Source organism: Monopterus albus, unplaced genomic scaffold (genome assembly GCF_001952655.1).
Source record: "Monopterus albus unplaced genomic scaffold, M_albus_1.0 scaffold12.1, whole genome shotgun sequence".
Classification (NCBI taxonomy): Eukaryota; Metazoa; Chordata; class Actinopteri; order Synbranchiformes; family Synbranchidae; genus Monopterus; species Monopterus albus.
The window spans coordinates 5,583,704-5,607,082 of NW_018127892.1; the positions used below are offsets into that span (position 1 = coordinate 5,583,704).

General features: G+C 41.5%; 1 protein-coding gene across 3 annotated transcripts in view; it reads left to right on the forward strand.

Annotated features, from left to right (window-relative positions):
* The window catches only part of LOC109954783 (tetratricopeptide repeat protein 28), a 172,239-nt gene that overhangs the window by 90,383 nt on the left and 58,477 nt on the right, over nucleotides 1-23,379 (forward strand). For all 3 annotated transcript variants that reach the window (XM_020590335.1, XM_020590336.1, XM_020590337.1), the window contains exons 3-5: nucleotides 13,127-13,274; nucleotides 19,723-19,995; nucleotides 21,187-21,305. In XM_020590335.1, coding sequence (XP_020445991.1) covers nucleotides 13,127-13,274; nucleotides 19,723-19,995; nucleotides 21,187-21,305 — 540 coding nt within the window. The remainder of the gene's footprint in view (nucleotides 1-13,126; nucleotides 13,275-19,722; nucleotides 19,996-21,186; nucleotides 21,306-23,379) is intronic.

The following is a 23,379-nucleotide window of genomic DNA, read 5'->3' on the forward strand; positions in this document are numbered from 1 at the left end:
TTGTTATCACTGCAGTGTAGAGGGTGGGGAGGTGAGAGCGTATTTCACAGCACTGAGTGCCTCAGGGCTGATTGTGTGTGTGAGACAGAGTTCCAATGGGATTTACAGTATTCACAGAATGTTTTAGTTTGAACCTTTTCTCTTAGCTTTTATATTTGCAACAGGAACAGCAAATTACACAGTTAAACCACAATTATGGCCTGTCTCTGGCTTTTTCCTCTCCAGCATGAGAAAGGTAACTACTGCATTGAATTCAGGAGAAGCTCTAAAATCACAGTAAGCAACACAAGTGGCCTGTAATGTGATTATAAATAAGACCACTTTCAAATTTGACTTTCAATTTAAAAATGTTTCCTGTACTGTATATGAGCGATTACAATATGTTGGACTTTTATTTTTTCAGACAGAAATTAAGTGATTTTGAGAGAGAGAGGGAGAGAATGGTGACACAAAGAGAATGGGGAGTAAGTTACCTGCAGCGGGAGATGTAACATTCTCATTTGACTTGGAGCAAAGTGAAGTTGAAAGAAGGAGAATTATCCCTTATTTTACTCTTACCTCTACCTTCTCTATACAGTTTCCCTTTCCTATACTTCTCATTTCAGTGGGTGTGGATAGGGCTCTAATGATAAATGGCACTACTGGTCCTCATGAGTGGATACAAGTGAACAAATGGGTGCAGTGTGCACGTGTTCTTCCCTTCCCTCCTTCCTCGCTCCATCTGTGATTCCTTTTTCCCCAAAGTTCTCCTTGTTCCGTCCTTTTTTCCCCCCACTTCAGCTGTTTTTGGACATTTGTGCAGAAATGTATGCTGGTACATGTAGTTACATTCACATATGGCTACACACACAGACACGCCGACACACTCAGCGGAACCGCATAGCACTCAAAGCGTCATTCCTCTGTGGCCACAGTGATTAATTACTTTTTAACAAATCAAACAGAGTCTTGCTTGTCCGAATCAATCTTTTCCCCGTCTTGGTGTGAGGCACTGTAACCAGTAATTTCCAAACTCTGTGTAGTATGAAATGAGGACCACTTTCACCTCTTCCTGGTCCTAAGCTAGTCATAGCCTCAATTTTCTACACTTGTGCTCCTGCTCTCTTGGTTCCCATGGAGCTGCTGTCCTCTTCCTCTTCTTTTTTCTTCCCCAGTATTCCAGCCTTTTTTCCACGTAATGCAAGCCCTTCCTACAAAGCTTTTGAATAGAGCCGTGAGATGAGTCATTTTAATGGTTTTAGTTGCTGTTTTTGCTTTTAGAACAGAACATACAAAAATCAAGCACCGTGCCTCATGCCATCCATGCATACTAACTGGCATCTCTCTGCCAAGCTGATCAAACACCATTAATCTATTTGGAGTATATATTTGTTTCTAAATGAGAAAATGAATACATTCTACTACTGCAGCCAGCTGCATGCAACAAGCTCCATTGATTGTTGGCGCTGACAGTATGACTCATAGCTCTGAGCAAGTGTCTTTATTTGGTTTGCTGTGTGTGCAAGCATGTTTTCAGGCGGTGGATTACTTTTATGTAGAGACCAGTTGCCAAAGGAATTTCAATTAACATACTGTATTTATATTTTTTGAACATATATACTGTCCACGGGTAGTAAAGAAACCTGTTCACATCATCTTATTATCGGTCAGGCCATCAAGCCATGCAGCATGCAAAGAGATAGATATCAAAGCTAGGGAAATGTATCTAACATGTTTAGTGAGTGAACACAATTAATGATGCGTGATGATGGCCAAAGAATGCTGAAGGAACTTGCAATTAAATGAGCTAACACAGAGACTGTGCTGATGTGTTACAGGACTACTCGTTATTATCAGATGCAGACACCTCCCTTCGGTAGAACTCTGCCAATTAGCCCTATTATGGGAATTGACTGTCAGGATTTTCAGTCTAAAATGTGCATTAGCAGCATTGTGCTTGTTAAATATGTGCAGGACCATCTATGCTTTTTCCCTCTGAGGGTGTCACATATCTTACAAGAAAACTGTCCTACTGTTCAGCTCAGCTACATGTGGGATTGTCCAATAAGTCTTAATAGGAAAGCAGCCTTGAAAACTACTCTCCTCATTAGCCTCCTTTAGACAGAGATTCCTCCATATTGGGGTTATGTGGACCCATCTTTATTGTAGCTTTGCCTATCTACACTGAAAAATAAAAAGCAAACATGTTGTTGCTTCTAAGTCAACGATAACACAAGTAAACACATCATGCAGTTTTTAAATGAAGGTTTTTATTATTAAGGGAAAACAAAATCCAAAACTATATAGCCCTGTGTGAACAAGTGTTTGCCCCCCTGTCAAAACACTGGTTTATCGCACCTGAGTTCAATTTCTCTAGCCACACCCAGGCCTGATTACTGCCACACCTGTTCGCAATCAAGAAATCACTTAAATAGGACCTGCCTGACAAAGTGAAGTAGACCAAAAGATCCTCAAAAGCTAGACATCATGCCGAGATCCAAAGAAATTCAAAACCAAATGAGAAAGAGAATAATTGAGCTCTATCAGTTTGGAAAAGGTTATAAAGCCATTTCTAAAGCTTTGGGACTGCAGCGAACCACAGTGAGAGCCATTATCCACAAATGGCGAAAACATGGAACAGTGGAGAACCTTCCCAGGAGTGGCCGGCCGACCAAAATTACCCCAAGAGCGCAGCGACAACTCATCCAAGAGGTCACAAAAGACCCCACAACAACATCCAAAGAACTGCAGGCCTCACTTGCCTCAGTTAAGGTGAGTGTTCATGACTCCACCATAAGAAAGAGACTGGGCAAAAATGGTTTGCATGGCAGAGTTCCAAGACGAAAACCACTGCTGAGCAAAAAGAACATAAAGGCTCGTCTCAGTTTTGCCAGAAAACATCTTGATGATCCCCAAGACTTTTGGGATAATACTCTGTGGACAGACGAGACAAAAGTTGAACTTTTTGGAAGGTGTGTGTCCCATTATGTGTGGCGTAAAAGTAACACCGCATTTCAGAAAAAGAACATCATACCAACAGTAAAATATGGTGGTGGTAGTGTGATGGTCTGGGGCTGTTTTGCTGCTTCAGGCCCTGGAAGACATGCTGTGATAAGTGGAACCATGAATTCTGCTGTGTACCAAAATATCCTGGAGGAGAATGTCCGGCCATCCGTTTGTGACCTCAAGCTGAAGCGAACTTGGGTTCTGCAGCAGGACAATGATCCAAAGCACACCAGCAAGTCCACTTCTGAATGGCTGAAGAAAAACAAAATGAAGACTGGAGTGGCCTAGTCAACGTCATGACCTGAATCCAATTGAGATGCTGTGGCATGACCTTAAAAAGGCAGTTCATGCCCGAAATCCCTCCAATGTGGCTGACTTACAACCATTCTGCCAAGATGAGTGGGCCAAAATTCCTCCACAGCGCTGTAAAAGACTCATGGCAAGTTATCGAAAACGCTTGATTGCAGTTGTTGCTGCTAAGGGTGGCCCAACCAGTTATTAGGTTTAGGGGGCAAACACTTATTCACACAGGGCTTTATAGTTTTGGATTTTGTTTTCCCTTAATAATAAAAACCTTCATTTAAAAACTGCATGATGTGTTTACTTGTGTTATCTTTGACTAATATATAAATTTGTTTGACGATCTGAAACATTACAGTGTGACAAACATGCAAAAAGATAAGAAATCAGTAAGGGGGCAAACACTTTTTCACACCACTGTATGTTCTTTTTTACACAAATAAAAAGCAAACATGTTGTTGCTTCTATGTTCTTTTTTACACAGATATTGACATTCTGGTATTAGAAGCTTGGTGTTTAACATGATGTCCAGCAGCATAAAATAATAAAAATTACACACTGGTTCACCAATAATCATACTTGTTTGATATTTTCCCTGGCCTACAAATGTGCTGGATCCTGTCATATATGTACTGTATACGTAGAGGAGCCTGTCCGCGTGGAACTGATCACACACTTAAATTGTTGCAGAATGGAGTCTGTATGTAAATCCCCCCACTGCATGTGTTATAAATTAAAGTGCATTTATCTGGTAATCGCTGCCACAAGCATGGCAAAGCAGTGGCACTGTAGCCACAACAGCCCAGTGATGCAGCTGCTGCGCCAGGAGATGGGAAGGAGAAACAGGTCGCACACAATGAAGACCCCTGATTGCCTGGATTGCAGTAGACATGTACAGTACACGAGGAAGGAATAACAAGAGGCATCTCTGTGTCCCCTTCATGTGCTAACCTTTCTCTCTCTCTCTCTCTCTCATCCTCTTCCTGTGTTTTTCCACCTCCCCTGTGTTTTAAATTGATGCCTTTCCCTTTGGGCTGTATTACCATTGCCTTTTCTCACCCTGCTCTCTTCTCTCCCCAAGTAATTTCAGCGTCTTATCACCTTATCTGTGATTCAGCTTTTACTCATTCGTGTATAACTCCTTACCAGCAGAATCAAAAGCAGTGGGGCGCATGCCATGCTTTTCATTAGAGCTCTCTGTAAAGGCTGCGTGCGAGTCCTTTGAAGTATTGCAGGGCGACTCTGGAGAAGCCACACTGTCAGGCAGCCTGTGCTGCTGACTCTTGTTTGATGAAGCAACTTCCCACTAAGGCCAGGAGCAACCTAATGAACCTAACACAAGTGCTGACATTGACAAGCAGCTGTACCTACTGTGTGACAGTGTGAGGAAGTAATGACTTGGTGGACTTTGTCTCTGTTTTGGGATCTTCAAACTCAGCAAGCAATGATAACCAACCACCCGAAAATTACCTCAGGCTCAGACACGCTTCTTTCACTTGGCAGCTGACTTTTCACACAGGTAAAATGCTGGTTTGGACAGCTTTTTTTAGTGCAGGCTACATGGTTTGTGAATTGGACATTGAATCTTGAACAACAGCAGCCTTTGTCTCCTGCTAGAAATGCAATACATCAGTCAAGATGGCAGCAACATGTGAGATATAGAGCCCAGAGTGTCACGGTTTGAAGAGGTGTTGAGAGAGGGTCAGTTGAATGTAACTGCACATCTTTATAGTTAATGGAGATGCCTGATTTCCCATGTTGAAAACGTGTCTCTCAGTCAGTATTTACTAAGAGGTGGGTATTTTTCAGCCATGCTGGAGTTCACTGTCAAAGTGAATTAAGGGCGTGTAAATTAAGATGGAGGATGTGGTGCCTCAGGCCAGGAGAGTATAGCACCAGGGCCAAGTAGCCTCTTCTGTCGTCACCGTGAGGCTAAACACATCAGGGATGCATATGGTCAGGGCTGCTTATTCAATTGGCTTTGGCGGTGAGTTATCACAACCTACAGCTTTTATTAAATAAGCAAGTTTTAATTCTAGTAAGAGCTTAATTGTTGCAATTTTCAATTTAATTGGTGTTTTAATAATTAGGAAAAAGTTTAATTGTAACAGTCATATTAAATAAGCAAGTTTTAATTCTAGTAAGAGCTTAATTGTTGCAATTTTCAATTTAATTGGTGTTTTAATAATTAGGAAAAATTATAATTGTAACAGTCATCACATAAAAGATCCAGTGGAGACTGCAGCTCCTTGCTTGAACACCCTTTTTTGTTGCAAAAGTATCCTCTATAAAACGTAAGCCTCATAGGTATTTTCTAATAAAGCCTTTTATGGCCACCTCTAGTCAGGGTGGAAAGTGTTTCTACAGCCCAGAGTTTGCTCTCTTTTTCAGGTTCACCATCTGGTCTTGATTGATTAAAGCTCCTTTAAGGAATTAATGCCTGCTTTAATTGAGAGTCTGCGCCTGTGGCTATGAGGTTTCTACGCAATGCTCAGGCAGAGAAGAGCCAGGGACCTAGCTGAGAGGGGCACGGAAATCAGTTTAGCACCCTGACCCTCTCAGCCTCACATCTCAAGACTCTTAAGATGCTAATAAGAATGCAAGTATGCTAGCTGCATCCATGTGACAAATGGGGCTATAAATCATAGTAGTAGAGTGTGACATGGTTTTTCCAACACTGGAATTAATGTGCTCGGAATGAGCTACAGGCATATTGCTATTTTATCTGCTGGTTTATCACTTTCCATTGGTCTGTTTCCTTTGTGAAAACTGTCAGTTATGGTGGACATACATGTATCAGAAAGAAAATTGAATTCCCTTTGCCAAACAGTGTATTGTGACAGCATGTCACTGCACGACCCCACTGCCTGCCACTATTGTGCTGTATCATCTGTTTGTGATAAATGAACAATATCAGCTTTTCCCTTCTGTCGTACTCTGACTGTCACAATGGATGTGCACCACATGACACTTGCCTGATCACAAGCCCTGACCTTCTTTATTGAAGGTTCTCTTTGCCTTTTAGTAATTGTTTTTAGAAAACGTTAAACCATCCCCCAGCCAGATAATGTGAGACACAGTGAATACAGAGTGCTCAGCATTGATTCCACATACCTGGCTATGACCTTTTCCATTCTGAAGTCCTGCTCTGGCTGCCAATTTGATGGGAGCCAGCTAATCAATTCCTCGCAGCTGTGAGAGACTACTACAATGCCTCTCAAACTGAAGCCTTTACCAGGCATTCTGGACTTTACCTGGGTCTTATTGTCACCATTCAAGTGAATAATGAAACATTTACCCTTTGATTGCCAGCTCCACAAAGAATGATAGGTTTAATTTGTGCTCATTAAAGCCAACTAATCTAATGGAATAATTAAGGGCCTTGCATGGAACAGCAATCACCAGAGTCTGCAGCGCCTTGAGGGAGGAATACATCAGTGGATTGATAAATATTTGACAGTGTCTACCTACAACCAGATTGTGAGGTGTCTGAAATCGACTTGCATAAGTGCTTAACACGCACCTCTGATGTGGCTTATGTTGTTAAAATAAAAACACTGTGAAGTCCACCAGAGGCGTTCCACAAACACCCTGCCAGTCAGCATATACTGTAGAACAAAACAAAATCCTGAAAAAGCAACATTTTCATTGATTGGCTGGATTAATGCAGAAATCTTTCACTTTGTGAGAGAAAATGAATTTGTTACTCTTTCTTTTCCTTGCAAACACAACATGTACACACAGATAAACACACACTTGATCGATGCAGGTCAGGGTTGTGTGCTGGTTTAGGTTTTGGTCTTATTAGATTAGGGAGATGGTAATAGACAGGCAGCTGTGTCATGATTCTGTGCCTGTGACCCCAGGGCCAGAGGTTGATGTTTGGCCTGACCTCAGACCTGTTCCCTCCTGGGGGAGAGAGAACTATACCAGCAGAGAGGTACAGCATGATGGATAGAAACTCAAGGATTTGGCTTCAGAGATAGATTTAATGAAGTGCAGGCTGTATTGTGCTGTTCTGTCGCTTTCAGCTTGTCAGGTTGAAGGGCAGAAGACCCAAAGCAACAATCATTCCATTTCACATTTTTAGCTGTTCTCTCAGCTAATTTGTCATGGCCAACAGTTATCCCTGAATATTAAATTATGCAGTTGACTTTTTTTTTTTCCATACGAATCAACTGTCACCTTGAAACTGTAGTGGCAGAGATGTGCAAGGAATGGGAGAGAGAGACTCTGGTCGACACAAGACATTTCTGGGTCACGTTGGAAACCAGGCAATGACACCTACAAGTTAAGAGCCAAGAAACAGAGGGTAGAAAGGCAGCAACCCCTTTGTTCCTGTCACACCATTAGTGTTAATCTGATTCCCACTCATGTGGAAAGCAGACTTCAAGTAATACATGCTTGCAGGAGAGAGATGGGTAGCTTTTTTGAGCAGTTATTGATGTATTTTTCTTCATTTTGTAATTGTGTGTGGGTGTGCGTGTGTGTGTGTGTGTTCAGTGTATTTGCAGCCTGCTGTTCCTATTTGATGGTCTGATTTGGGTTCCATTATCTCGCCAATGGGGATTCTGTTCAGATTTGTTGCATTGGCACCAACTGCCTTGTGGGTAATCAGAAACCATCTGCACAGGCATATCCTAAACACACTATAGCAGCGATGGGTGTGGCGCAGCGTAAACACAGCTTCTATTGATTTCCACATTTGAGAGCATCTCTATTATTGCTGATCACTGATCAGGGCACAGCAAGCTGTATAAGGACTTGGGCCACTGGAGCACAACTGGAGCAGTCGGTTCAATGACAGGCTGCCTGTATTGTAATTGAAGTGTTATGCTGTTTAGACAGACATCATTGTAGCTGAGATTTTACAGAAAACTGCTTCAACTATCTGTAGATAATGTGACGACACGGCCAGGCCTTTGATACAAGGCATTTGCAAATTACTTTGGCAATTTAATTTCTTGCTGAAAATGGCAGATTCAGGATAGGTTAAACAAATAAGCAAGTCCTTAGTAAGCATTTTGTCTTGGAAGCACAACAAGGAGTTATTGATGTAAAACTCATAGTGCAGCCAGGGATAATTAACTTAGATGTTGGATACATATAGGTTCCTTGAAATATTCAATGGCCTATTGACCAAACAGTGTTTTTCACATCTGTGAGAGACACAATTGGGGTTTTTCCATTATAGGAACTTACTGAAACACATTGTGCTGAGTGTCGCCACAGGTTTGTTAGGTATTTTTAGTCAGATAGAAACTGGATAGATACTTTATGTATTAGAAATGTTTAGTGGAGATAGGATGTCTAGTTAGACTGTTAAATGCTTAGGCCTGCTTATGAGTTTCTACAGGGTACATCTGGTCAAGGATAACTAGAGAGAAGAGTTGATGACTGTCAGCAGACAGGGTGTTTAATATTATTATTATGACGTGTATAACTGTAGCCTTAGCCATAATATGTTCTTATGTTTAATATCACGACATGTTCTAGAGGTCGTGTGAGAATGTTTTTAGCTACACACCACTTAATCAACAGACACACACATTGATTTGCTTCATGTTTTGACTACTGCTATGGCCAGCTGCAAAGCTGGTAACAGAGACGTCTCGGTTGACGTTTCTGTGTAGTATGGGGCTAGCCCAACTGAAGGGATATAATGTATAGGCCTGGTGGGGTCAGGGTCTTTCATCTTACATCTGCCTGCGAGCAGGTTGGAGGTGCAAGATGCCTGAGCGTGTAATGTTAATTTTACCTGTGATCCTTTGAATAAATCAGCACTGTTTTGAAGTTACTTGGACTGTCTCGTCTCTCAGAGTTAGCAATGGTAACAAGAGCCATAATCCTACAGGTTCTACGATTATTTCCACTACACTCAGCCCACTTTGGAGTTGCATTCTAAATTTCAGCACCCCTCAGGAAGTAGTACTAAAATCAAGTCCCAGTATCACCTGGGGGCTGGGTTGTGTGCGTGCAGAGCAGTTGCTGGTGATTGGTTAAATGTCCCCATTTTCACACCTCAAACATTAGCATTAAAAGATGACTGCATGTGTAAGGGGGGAGCAGCCCCTCTCTCTTCTAAACAGAGACCGACAGAGAGAAAATACAGTGAAAAAACAAAACAGGATGGTCTGCATCAACCCTGGAGGCTGTCCTTGTTGAATGTTAAGCGAAGTACAGGGTATACTGCTCGTTGGGTTCCAATAGTGGAAATGCAGCATATGTTTCTAGATAAGGAACTTGCCTAATGCCAAAACATACGCCTGTTGTTCATTGTTCATATCCATCTGGTGTAACATCACAGCTAGTCGAGATATATTTTTTTGAACTCCTTCTTTACGTCTCTTAGGCCCAGATCTTGAACAAGGATAGACAAGTGCAAACACAGACATGCTCCCAGGGTCTGAGGACACTCAGGGGTTAGTCTACTGGAGAGGAATTTAAGAAGAGGGCAAGGACATATGCTGAGACATTAATCTGCTAATAGACAAGGAGCCTCCAACAGCTGGTCTTGCGCCAAACTCCCCATCTTAATCTTGTCAACTTTCTGTTAATCTGCTCTGTCTGTGAGCCTGATTGTGAACAACAGAGCTGTCGCTAAAAGAAAATTGTCCATGTTTCATTGTAAGTGTCTTGTTAGAAAAAAACAGGCTATGCGACTGTGGTCGGCATGAGCTTGTTTGTGCATGTGTGCGTAGAGAATGTACCAGAGTGAATAACTTTTTTTTGCATCATTTCCCTCTTTCTCCTAAGCATAAAAACATGAATATTTAAAACTACATCAAACAAGCATTCATGAAATATTAAAATGTTTGAGAAACAAGAAAAGCTTTTACCCTCTTTCTTATTCATATGTCGTTTATAGCCTCTCTCTTTTGGTCACCTACACACACACACACACACACACACACACACACACACACACATAGACACTCATGTATTGAGGCACATGCACATTAGCACTTCAGAATTTACCCACAGGTTAAGGACAACAGACCTTCCCACTCGATTCACTCTTCTGTGGTGTCAGCACGTTGCCAAAAAACATTGGAGGCAAAGATGCAGGAAGGTTCAATAATTTATCCCGGATTGAATTTCGAACAAAATACATTTTTAGAAGTCTTGTGAATGTCATGTTGTATAAGATGTCTAACAGATGCATCACATACCTGGAGGGCCTGTGTTCTGTGAGAACTTTGCCTTCAGAGGAGTCATTCTCTAATATGCATTCTGTTTCGTGAGATGGTTTTTGGCTGAAGTACCCTTCAGTTGTGTATGTAAGGCTCTATGTTAACAGTACAAAGTTAATCTGTGGAGCCCTCTCTTTCACTCTTGTACTATCTCTTTACCTCTGTGCTGTAACCACCCCCCCATGTCTAGCTGAGAGCTAAAGGCTGTGCTAATCACTGCAGCAGCAGCTCTAAACAGATACTGCTCTGTTTTTAGAAATGATCCTGTTAAGCATGATTATTTTTTTTTAAAGTGTCAGGGTAAGATCTTGCTCTCTCTTTACCCTAAATGCTTCATGCTATAGCATAACAAACCTGTTGGTGATATTTCTGCAGCTTTGTTTCAGGGGATCTTGAACCTCTCATCGGTATCACTGTCAGTGTTGTCCTCAGTTCGTATTCAGCTATTGTATTGTAAATTCAATTCAACCCTCTGTTTTATGAGCAGCACTGGTTGAATTGGCTGGATAATGCAAAGGCTGAGGTTATATTGTGTGTGTATGTCTTTGTGCAGCCTCTTGATGTGTTTTGAAGGCAGTGGGAGATTAATGGAAGAAAAAAAATCCTGTAAGGCTGTACGGCACATTGATTCTGTCATTTTTGCCGCGGCCCTTTCGTTTATGCATTTATTTTTGTGCCGGTGTCTGCAGTATTTTAATGCACTTGCCACACAGTCTAGTCTTTTAACCTTATGTAGGACAGGATAGGGTAAAATAAAAGGATTAAAGGAGATGCCATTTTTTGTTTGAGGTGAGTCCTGTTTTATTCATCTTTTCTTTCATTCCCTTTTTCTGGTCATCTCAGTTAAGAGAATGAAGGTAAGATCCCTGGGATAGCTATCATATTGTAGGCTAAATCTAATCAAAGGGAAAAATGCTTTTAAATGTCTTTTGTTCCCCTGGGCGAAACGTTTCTGGGCCTCCACACTCTTGCTTGTGCATCCCGCCCAAACTTCACCGCCACTAGATGCAATTAATATTGAGCGGATACCCTGGCCTGTACTCCTCTCATATAATAACAGCGTCAGACCAAAGGTTAATGTTTTGAATCTAATCTCTCCTCGTCATTTTCAATGGAGTTGTGATGCAAGCAAAAGGAGGTAGAAATGCTGTGGGGGGGTCAACAGGTCTGGAGAGAGATTGGTAGTGAGCGGAGGGCTTGGACGGAACCAAAATTAATTACTGTTCTCTATAAATTCACTGTCATGTCTCATTTTCTTTAATCCTCCCTGCCTTTCTCACTGCCTAGTGGTGCTAACACAGAAGCTTGGGAAGACTAATGACAAGGCCTCTTAGATGCTAATGGCAAATTAGCCCTTGTGTCACTTTTTGGAAGCTGTGAGTGGAGTGACTGCCTACTCTGCGTGGAGGTGGCCAGACGGCAGCCTGGACTGCTGCTGCCCTCCACACACAAGCACAAACACATAACTAGGAAAAGTTGGGACTCTTAACATAATTTAAACTGTTTTCTTTTTGTATCTCACACACTACTTAGCCCTCATTTTAACCCTACTTTGTTTAAGTAATTGTGGTGTTATGACACCCAAGCCTAGATATCTCTGTATATACAGTCTACTAATAGATATGACTGTTCTGAGAGACAGTTTGCTTTCTTTTGGGGGATTTAATTGCTTGGATCATGAATAATGAGCTGGATCTAGTTCCATCTTTCTTTGCTGCTGTTGTTAAACTGGACCAGAGTCAGGTTTTAAAACTAACTAGGATTATTGTCTGATCAGGCCTTAGACACAAACATATTGAGCCACAAACTTGCTTGGATAAAACATTTCTGTTCTCTGGTGAGTCCAAACAGACATGTTGAAGAAAAAAAAAAGACACACTTATTGATGGGGCTTTAGATCACAGAGACAGCATCTGTTTTAGTTTTCAATCTGAAGAAGGTTCCAAAACATTTTAGTCTCTTACAGAAAGATACACTTTGTCAGCAGTCACATGCAGTTTATGGCTCAGTGGTACTGAATTATTAAGCTAGCAACAGCTCTGTGCAGAAATGCTGGGATAACAAATGTATTTAATTTTGTTTGCTTGAAGAGGCATTCACGTATCAAAAACAAAAGGACACATTAGATGGCAAAATATGGCAAAAAGAGGCTCCAGTCGGTTGTGTTGTTATTTTACAACCGTGCCTTGACAAAGGGAATGCACAATCTGCAGTCTTTATGAGCGTTCATTTACCGACTAACATAAGTAGCTCTCTCTCCTTCTCCTTTTTCTTTCTCTTTACTTTTTTTTATGCAGCCAGTGAGAAATCCCAGCACTCTACTTGTGTGCAGTTCATTTCCACAACATGAGAGAAAAACACAGAATAGAAAAAATAACAGTTGCTCTTGAGAAGGCAGCCAGCCGGAGTGTAACGTGTGCATTTATGTAAAACTTCTAATCCAATTAACAAGTACAAAAAAACACAGCGATCACTCTATTATGGGAATACAAAGGAAGAGAGGTGCCATGTTCGGAAAACTGCTCATGTGGAAAAAATGCAAATGGCGTGAAATGAGTGTGTCTGGTAATGTGTTTGTGTAAAGCCCCATGCTGCTGCATGAGACTGGAGCCCTGATGACTCTGTCTCTTTCCACTTTCCCTCTACAGGCATACTTCCGACAGGGTGTTGCCCTTCAGTACCTTGGTCGCCATGCCGACGCACTGGCCGCCTTCGCCTCTGGGCTGGCTCAAGACCCCAAGAGCCTACAGCTGCTGGTGGGCATGGTAGAAGCTGCCATGAAGTCGCCACTTCGAGGTGAGAAATGTAGGAGCTGAATATGTTTCTCTCTGCGTGTGTTAGTGTGTTCCTGTGTTCCTGTGTTCAGGTGGCACTGTCTGTCTGCTCCAACATCTCAACATATTTTGTCCTACAACTGCCTAAAAGCCTGTCTCACAGATAACCCTCACACTCTGTCAGTCAATAAGCATGTCGGGGTGACTTTAGCTGTCAGATTTTTACCCATACAGCAGGTAGGCCATCTCTCTATCTGTCTGTTTTCCTGCCTTTGTGACTGACTGCTAGTGGCAAGCACTTACCTCCGGACTCAGAGACCTGAGGCCTGCCATGTCAGCATATCTTATTGTCATTCAGATCGATCACATATACAGATAGCCCGTTATCTTAATGAGCATCCAGCACTACTGCTACTGTCTGTGGTTGCCACTGTGTAAGCTCTTTTCCTAAAGCTGAGTGGACGTACAAGTGGTGTATTCAAGCCGAGACTGTTACTAAAATGTGGTCTTTCTGTTGTGCCTTATTATCTGTTGTATCAGCCAAGTGCACTGACCTAATTGTCCATGAGTAATCAGTGGACCAGCCTAATGAGCCTCAAAACAAACCTGGCAACAATTTGACTTCAGATGACTACTGCGGAGGTTTTATTATGCTTCAGATCTGCATGGCGATGACTGCCAGCACAGACTGAGTTATCCCGCTGTCACGTTTTGTCATCGACTCTTTTTAAAACTGCGCTAAAAACTACACCTGTGAATAAATGTGGCCTTGTTTTATAATCCAGTATTTGTGGAACTGTGCAATAAGATCAGGCGCTCTGAAGATTATTCACTGTCCAGTGAGGATTGAATACAGTGCTCCTCTGAATGTTTGTGCACAAATGCCAAAAGAAAATATATATTCCAAAGAGGACAAAGAATGGAAATGGAGAGTCAATCTGAGTTTCAGTGAGTATATGTATAAGCCTGTCACTGGAACCAATATCAGAAAGGGTTTGGGTATGAGCCCAGATCCGAGCACCATGGACCAAAACAGGTCCTCTCAGTGGGGGGAAAAAACATGTAGCACAACCCATTTAATCTCTTAATTGTTTGCCCTGTTTCCCACAGTGCCAGGCAACCAGCAGAGGACCTAATCCAAGGTGTGTTGAGGAGAGGTAGTTAGGTCAAGGGATTAAGAACAATGATCCTCTCATAGGGACTCCTGGCACATGGGAACTATAATCAATGTTACGCCAACAAACAGGGAGGATAATGAGTGTTACTCAGCCAAAGTCCCCTGATAAGTGTGAGGTAGACATGCCTTGCTTCTCTGCTTCAAGCCACAGAGCACACTCATTTCAGGATTCAGTTTGGTGATTATGTCTCCCACCAATTGGATTTAAGCCACGTCAGAACATTTTTAAAAACACCTTGAAGAAGTGGTTTTATTTTGAACCAAAAACATGGCTTGTACAGCATCGTCATTAAAAGCCTGCATATGCAACACATTAGATCACTTCCCTTAACAGGCTTTCCACATTCTTGTTTTGGGTTTTAACAACATTGTAATGTGTAATTCCTTTGTAATTACACTTCTCATCTATCATTTGTGTAACAACTGCATTATTCCCACATGTATATAGTGCTGCTGCCATGTTGATGGTTGATTATACCTAGCTGCGTTTGCAGTGTTCACTTATCTCAGTCAGCTATCTTACCACAGACATCTTGACTCACTGTGTTGTTTTTAGTCCTCCAAAAGCACCTCTGACAAAGAAATCCAGCTGATGACATCCATACCAAAATAGGCAAAATAATAAATAAGAATAGAAGAAGGCAGATAATGAACCCGAGAGAGCAATATCCAGGCATATGTCAGTGTGTACTCAGTGTGTAGTGAAATCATTCAGGCTTGCTTTGTTTCCACGATAAATGCAATATAACAGGTATAATTCCCCAATTTTTACTGTGTCATATACAATTCAAGTGTCTCTCTCTGACACATGCACACACACACACACGCTCCCGCCCACTCTGTCCTGCACAGATCAAGGTTTCTTCTCATTATTTCAGAGCTAAGCAGCTGCTGTGCTCTCATGTGACTCGTACAGTATTTTGCTCAACAAAGGGCTCTCACACAAGTGGAAACTGGTGCAGTCTCACCTCCCTGCCTGTACTGTGTCTGTCTCTCCCCGTCTGCCACTTCCGATCATCCTGGCAGCAATTGCTCCTCCAGTATCAGCATTGTCCATCTGTTGAATTGTCCATCTCATTGAATGAGTTTTTGTAAAGCAGCCTCTCACAGTTTTACAGATTGGAAGCTTTCTTTTAGTATGCATGTACAGCGTTCACTGGTAGTATTCTTACTACTCATTCTTCTCCAGTTTGGACTGTCATTCAGCTGCCTGTGGCCACAGAGAGTGCAAAGGGTCCATTAGCCATTCATTATTGTATTGTATTTCACGTATGCTAACAAAAAAAAGGTCTTTTCTCTTGAACATCCCTCCAGACTGACCATAGAGGAGAAGGTCTCACAGTGTGGCAGTTACTGTATTGACCCAACCCTGATCATTTGCTATTAAAAACCATGTCCTTTAACTGGAGGATCTAGACCCTGTGTTCATTAGTATCTGTCCTGCTGAGGAGCTTTTTAGCAAAGTGCCTTTGACTCTTAAACAATACTAGCACCGGAGGGGGTGCTGTGTAACCCTGAGACTTCCTTCACCTCCCTGGAGAGAAGGTGGAGAGTTTTTATGGAGAGATCAATTTAGTGCCACATTGCTACTTACAGGTTATGGTTATATTCTAAATTTTCTATTGTCAACAAATCCACTGAAAAGACCACACCGCCAAAAATATAGACCCTATAATGTCTGTGTAGTTATTACCTTCTGCCGGAGAGCTCCACTGTTGTCCAAAAACTATTCCCACAGTGATGTTTTCCTTCATTACAGTGACCACTGTAGCTAACATGCACCGTTCTGCAGAATTTGTGGCTGAAAAAGCCTGTTTGCTGACAACATAGGGACTTATTAGGGCTTTTGGACCTGTTTTTAAAGGTTTACATCTTCAGTATTAACTAATGGAATTGGTGCTGATTGCAGTAGCACAAATGGTTAAACCGTCTGTTGAAATTTATTATATCAGGATAAATCCCTTGAGCTGTGCCATCCTGCTTTTCAGTGATGGAAAGTAACTAAATACATTTACTCAAGTACTGAACATAAGTACTATTTTGAGGTATCTGTAGTTGAGTATTTTCATTTTTTGCTATTTCACACTTCGACTTCACTACGTTTTAGAGAAAATGATTGTACTTTGTACCCACTATATTTATTTGATAACTTAAGTTACTAGTTATTTTTCTGAATGAGGTTTATAAAACAAAATAGAGTATTATTGATCCTTGGTGTAAAATTCACAAGCTATGCAGCAATAATTCAACCTATAAACTATAAAGTAGTTAACATTAGCTCTACCTTTAGTACTGACCACAACATTGAGTGATGCACACAATACAGTAATACATCAGTAATTATAATGATGTACATCAGTGTATACTGTGCCATTTTGCTTAATGAGTATGCTTACCCTTGGTACTGTAAGTATACTTTATGCTAACACTTTCATACTTTTACTTAAGTCGCATTTTGAATGCAGTACTTCTACTTGTAACAGAGTGTTTTTACATTGTGGTATTGCTCCTTTTCTTAAGGAAACACTTCTTATACCACTGTCGTTTTCAAGGGGGTCCCTAAGCAAACACTCACAAGAACAGAACAAAAAACACATAGCAACAAGTAGAAACCAAACTAAAACACATGTCATTGGCAAAGACAACCGCAGTCTAATGCAGTATTGGCTTTGTTCTTTAAAGGGGTTATGTCTATAGCAACAACATGTATCACCGATATTAACCTTTAAAAAATATGAAGTGTCAGGTTTCATCTCTTGTGTTTGTATTATAACACTAAAAGTGTTTTATCTGTCCTGACAACGTATAACACACCATACTGGTTACATGAATGTGTCATAATTTTAATAGGTGGCCTACATTTTATGGTAGTAGTGGCTTCTATAAACACAAGAATAGCTCTATGACACAGCAGATATGGATTTCCACCTATACAGTCGTTACAGTAGCAGGTCATTGAGGTAGAAGCTGTAAATCTTGCTCCATAAACACTTGCCGTATGCATGCTTGTGTGTGCCTGCGTATGTGTGTGAAACAATACACTCAGATGTTGTCATAACTACCCATTTGTGATTGCAGCAGCCATGACACCTTTTTAAAAAACCATTCTCTCAGTGTTTGATTTATGACTCAGCGCTCGGTGTCACTTTGAAGGCAATTACAAGCTATGAATGGGTATTATATGCACACACTGTCTCTGTAAGCATGACATTCTGCCAAGTGGTGGAACAGAAGCGATGCCTTTGAAAGAGCATCATCAGTTATGCCTTTGAGTGCTTGTGTGAGGACACATCTCATATTGTGCCTGTGTTGTGTCTATGTGAGTTAGTGTCCGTGTTTGTGAGAACTGTTGCAATTGCTCAGATATTGTGGTTGTGTGCTTGTTGTGCCTAAATGTTTGTCTAAACAAATGGAAGCAACAGTTATGAAAGACCTTATGATTGCATGTAGACATCACACACAGCCACACATAGCAAGTTAGTGCAGGCACAGTAACAACGTACAGTCCAGCAAATTATTAACAACTCTGCTCAAAACATTAGTAAATTCAGGCCATGAGAGTTAAACATCCCCCAGATATACTCCTACATATGAATGTACAGTACACACAACACACAAAGATGCATCAATAGACACAAAGAGACACCCACATTGTGTCACATGTCTAAAACAACCACTATGGGTTTATTGTAGGTCCAAATCATTGTTTTAGTTCAAACCCAAAGCTTGAAATTTTCATAAATAACAAATCAGTTAAGCCAGTAGATTAAACCGATTTTCGGGCATTATAATACTGTAGATAATAAATTGTCTTGGGATAAATAGATGCAGAAACTGAAAACTGAAATGGCAGATAGCTTGTTTGTAATTAAAAGGTGTGCAAAATATTTGACATGAAAAACTTTATAACAGTTAATCCAAGCATTGGTTTTGTCTCAGCTGAATTATTGTTCAGCAGTCTGGTCTAGTACTTCATTATTCGAGGTTAGAAAATTTCAACTGATCCAGCATGTGTAGCTGTCTGTTGTGAGATTAAAACAAATGACACTGAAAATCTAGTACTTCATTATTCGAGGTTAGAACATTTCAACTGATCCAGCATGTGTAGCTCTCTGTTGTGGGATTAGAACAAATGACACTAAAATGCATGAATGTCATCACGTCACGAATGTCAAAATAACTAAGAATTCAAATAATGCTTATAAAAAAAAATTATTTTTGTATTGACACACAGTTACTTAACAAGGCATGGTGTTGGAGGTTGTTTTATTAATTCCAGACTATATTAAACGATAAAATAATATAAGTTGTTACAGAAATGTAGAAAGTGTTGTTTAAGAAGACATTTTGGTTATGAAAGTTTATTGTTATACGTATCAGGTTCTATGGGCAGGTTATGTTAAATTAAGAGCTTTATATCTATGTTAAATTATGATTGATTCAATTCAGTTGTTATTTTTGTTAAACGTCATTTTATATTTGTAGATCTGTATTTTGATTGTTGTTATGTTAATGTATCATGATGCAGTGAGAATGTGTATTTTTGTATTGTTGTGTTGTAAACAGTGAAGGACTGGGAAAAATGCCATGGCTAATGGGGTCTTAATAAACAAACAAACAAACATTTGGGCGTGCCCACCACCCTCCTCCCGTTGTTCAGTCTTATCTGCCAGAGGACTTAGTAATGTGGAGGGGTGGTGGATCCCAAATCCCGCGCGGTGCACCATTGATTTATGTCATTGTGTGCGCTTTCAGCCTCTTCAAAGGTCACCTTGTCTGTCTCCTTGGCTCTGCATTCCTCTGCTGTTGCTGCTGCTGCCGCGCATTAGCTGCATTAGTGTTCCCATCAGTCTTTAAACTCTATCACAAAACCCTTTCAGCCTTCTCTATTCTCTCAAACAACCATATCAACAGATACGAAGAGAAGACAGAAATATAATTTCGCTCTGTGGTTTGTGAAGACAGTTGCCCACAATGGTCTAAAACTGTGCCAGTTTTATGCAGCACTGTCGGAAATTGTCTGAGATTACTGGGGGGGCATAAAGAGGGTTTATATGTTGAGTTATTGTCAAATTGTCAGTGAAAGCGTCACTCAGCCGAGCTACAGGCTATGCTTATCCAGGCAGACAAAATGGGATCATTACTGCCGAAAAGTCAAATCAGTCAGGATTGGTAAACATGTAACACACTTACAGCAATCAGACTGTCAGACACCATGTCAGCACAAGGTTATGTTTTGTCATATTTTGGAGTCCATTCTAATCTCTGTCTTACTCATGTCCTTCCTGCGCAGAGTCTCTCGAGCCCACCTATCAGCAGCTGCAAAAAATGAAGCTGGACAAAAGTCCCTTTGTGGTAGTGTCTGTAATTGGCCAGGAGCTGCTGACAGCAGGCCACCACACGGCTTCTGTTGTGGTGCTGGAAGCCGCTTTGAAGATCGGCACATGCAGCCTCAAACTACGTGGCTCTGTGTTCTCGGCCCTCAGCAGCGCCCACTGGTCCCTGGGCAACACGGAGAAGAGCACTGGTTACATGCAGCAGGACTTGGAGGTGGCCAAGACCTTAGGTAAGAGGCCTGAACTGTGCAAGCATGAATAATGATGCAGATTAGTCCTTCAGCAAATTCTTATTTAAATATCTTTTAATATGTTGATTGCTTTTTTGATTAATTGTTTAGTCGCATAGTTTTCCCAGAGCCTAAGGGGACATCATGAAGTTTATCTTGTCTAATCAATAGTATCAAAATAAAAAAGATATTTAATTTTCTATCAAACAAAGAAGAGAAAAGTAATAGATCCTTACTTCACAACAAATGGCATTTTTTGTTGATAAATGACTCAAACGATTACTTAATGTTCACAGTTAGTGGCAATAAACTTCAGGCAGTGATCAATACACAAGTACACTGCTAGTGCGCCTCTAGAAGTGCCAGTTAAACTGTGTCACTAAAATACATCTGGACTCCGGATGCATTTTAGTAGTTTGGGTGATCCCTTAACTTTCTTTCTGCTGTTTTGCCTATAAGCTCACTGATGGACATGGAATGAACAAAATAATCATACAGTTGAATCCACACATCTGAAACAGTCTGGACACAAACTGAACATTATCACCTTCATGAAGGGAGGATTTGTTGCATGACTGTTGCATTAGACTGCATTCGTTTTAGCTACAGTAGGTGTGCCTAATAACCTGCCAGTGGATTGTAGATGATATTTACTGTAAGTGTGTATATGGTGGTAATATAGGAGGAGAAGAAGGTGTGAGAAGAAGACAATAAAGGAATGAAAATACTAGGAAGGTTAGATAAGAAAAAACTGAAAGTGAGAGTAGCACAGACTTGCTCCACTGTTCTCAACCCCACACAGTTTGACACATGACTGGACAGAGCATCTGGAGATAAGGAGCTGTGGTTCTCAGGTAGAGCGTGGAGACTTACACTTTACTGTAGCCCTGTCTGTGGGGCCTCTCTGTCAGGCAGACATAATAAGGCTTTCCCTTCTCACCCTCTGGAGCACGGAGATCAACAGTACCAGCTGTCAGAGAAGCGGCTCTACTGTGGAGAACTTATAACATCCACATTCCCTTTTAAGGGGGCAGTGGCATGTCGGTGGCATGGATGTGGTTCATCACGTCACTGTCCAGCAGTGGCGGTGGAATGATGTGAACTAAACACCAGCTGTTTTGTAATCATGTAGGAAGTTCTGTAAATATTCTTTCCTGACTTGCTTCATCTCTTCTGGTCTTTTCTGTCCAGGTGACCAAGCAGGGGAATGCCGTGCTCATGGGAATCTGGGCTCGGCATTAAAAAAAAGCGAAGCGCTGACCAACCATCGCAACCAGCTGGTCCTGGCCATGAAGCTAAAGGACAGAGAGGTAAGAAGCGCACACGTGGTGGGTTTGAAGGCAGCTACAGCAGTTTTTAAATGAATAGAACATGCTAACTGTCATCGCAGAGGACAATGAATTGTGGTTACAGACTTTTTTGTTTTGCTTTGTATTTTTCCTGAGCATCTTATCATGTTGAAGGTGTGGGATTGTGCTGTGCACAGCATTCCTCTGCGCTAGCTGTTTAGAGGGTATTTGAAGGAGGAGTGTAAAGGACACAGAGATGCTACTGCTTTTATTCTATTTAAAAATGAGTGTCAAGTTGGTGCAGAGAACAGATGAAGGTGATGGGGGAGGAGAGAGAGAGTGAGGCAGGTGGAGGAAAGGCCAATAGGATCGTCTTAGCAGCTGGTTCACCTATTATCAATGCAAACCACTTAAGCAGATATTATGCAGGTGTTTTATATGGTTCATGTAGCAGTAAGTTTGGGGCTTTGTAACGTGCATGTTTTGGAATGTAACTTACATAGATGAAGTTGTTTGAATGTGGGACAGAGGGGGAAAAGAAAAGTGGGAGAGAAGGAAGAACATGAAGGGAACAGAGGGAAATGAGGTAGACAGATTAATCCACTTTACTTTTTGCTGCCCTCCCTCTCCCTCAGTCTGTGTCCTATTTCTCTCTCTCTCACTCTGCCTGACCTCTGTGGTCATTGTTGGGGGAGGTGACAGGTGCTTGTTCCAACACAATTCCCGTCACACGGGGAGAAGAATGGCCTCCGTTTCCCTTTCATTCCTTATCCTCCTCACCAGGCTGGCAGGCCTGCTTGTTTGTGTTTTCCGATATCAGGAGACATTTAAACAGTCCAGTCAAATGCAACACAATGCACCAGGATGAAAGTAACAGTTGAAGAATGAGGCCAGAGGTCCCCTTGACATCTGTCCCTCCCACAGTTTGGGGATATGTGCAGAGCAGAAATATGATTATGAGTCTACAGACACCAGTGCCAAAAACCCCTGTCATGTAATGAGGTTAGAGAGAGACATGGGTGAGAGACAGAGGGGACACAGACAAGGTCTTTAGTGTCTGCTCTGAGGGTTTGGCTGCTCTGCAAATGGTTGGCTGTAACAGTAATTGGCTGACCTGTCAGTGTTTTTTTAAGTGTATACTGTGCGCCCAGTTCCATATCCAATATACAGAGTTTTTCTGCACCTAATGACATTTAAAGACCTTCCTGAGTAGTAGCAGTATATCAGTGTATCAGTATCAAGCTGCTGTAATCCAGTGTGCATCACACTGAGGCTTGTGCTGCTCACATGTTGCTTCTTAGGGGAAAACAAAGCCCAAACTGCCACATACCCACCCACTTACACATGAATGGCACTTATGAGTGCTAGAGTGTCCCAGGGCCTGGTGGAGGTCATTGAACACCATTAAAATCCTGATTGGGCCTGTTCATCCCATCTCTTCTCTTGTTCCTCTGAAGGGCCCCTAATCAGAGTCATATGTGTGTCGCACCACCTGGTCTCCTTCAGAACACACTGGAACCTAGCGGATAGCTCATTATATCCAGCCTGATGTTTTTGTTTCTGATGTCAAATTTTTATCTGGCCTTTCTGTAGCTGAGGTCACTTCCAGAGGCCAGGGACAGGATGTTGTTTTTGACTGGATTTCCACTGTGCAGCACTCTGAGTGGAGGAGACATAGGAGAGACTTAAACAGAAGAGGTGGCATTGGTTCCAATCATTGGGGATGTAGGAATTTGTGCCACACAGCATGTGAATTGAAACAACTTTAATTAGAGTGCAGTGCACTTACTGAGAATTTAATGAAATCATATATGTAGTGAAATGTTTGACGTAATAAATGGACCCGGTGGACCATGTGGCTTTGATAAGATGTGGAGTTGATTATGTTGAGCTTCAGCTTTTGATCATGTGGATAAAAAACTTGGAAGCTGATGACAAACTTAAAGCGCCCATGGCATGCTCATTTCCAGCCATTTAATTTTTAATCTTGGGTACCTCTAGATTAGCTTTGCACCCGTCATAACTCTAAATAGTCTGTAGTGATATACAGTAACTCAAAGCTGTGGTGTACCATAGCAGTTCAGCTTCTGGTCTT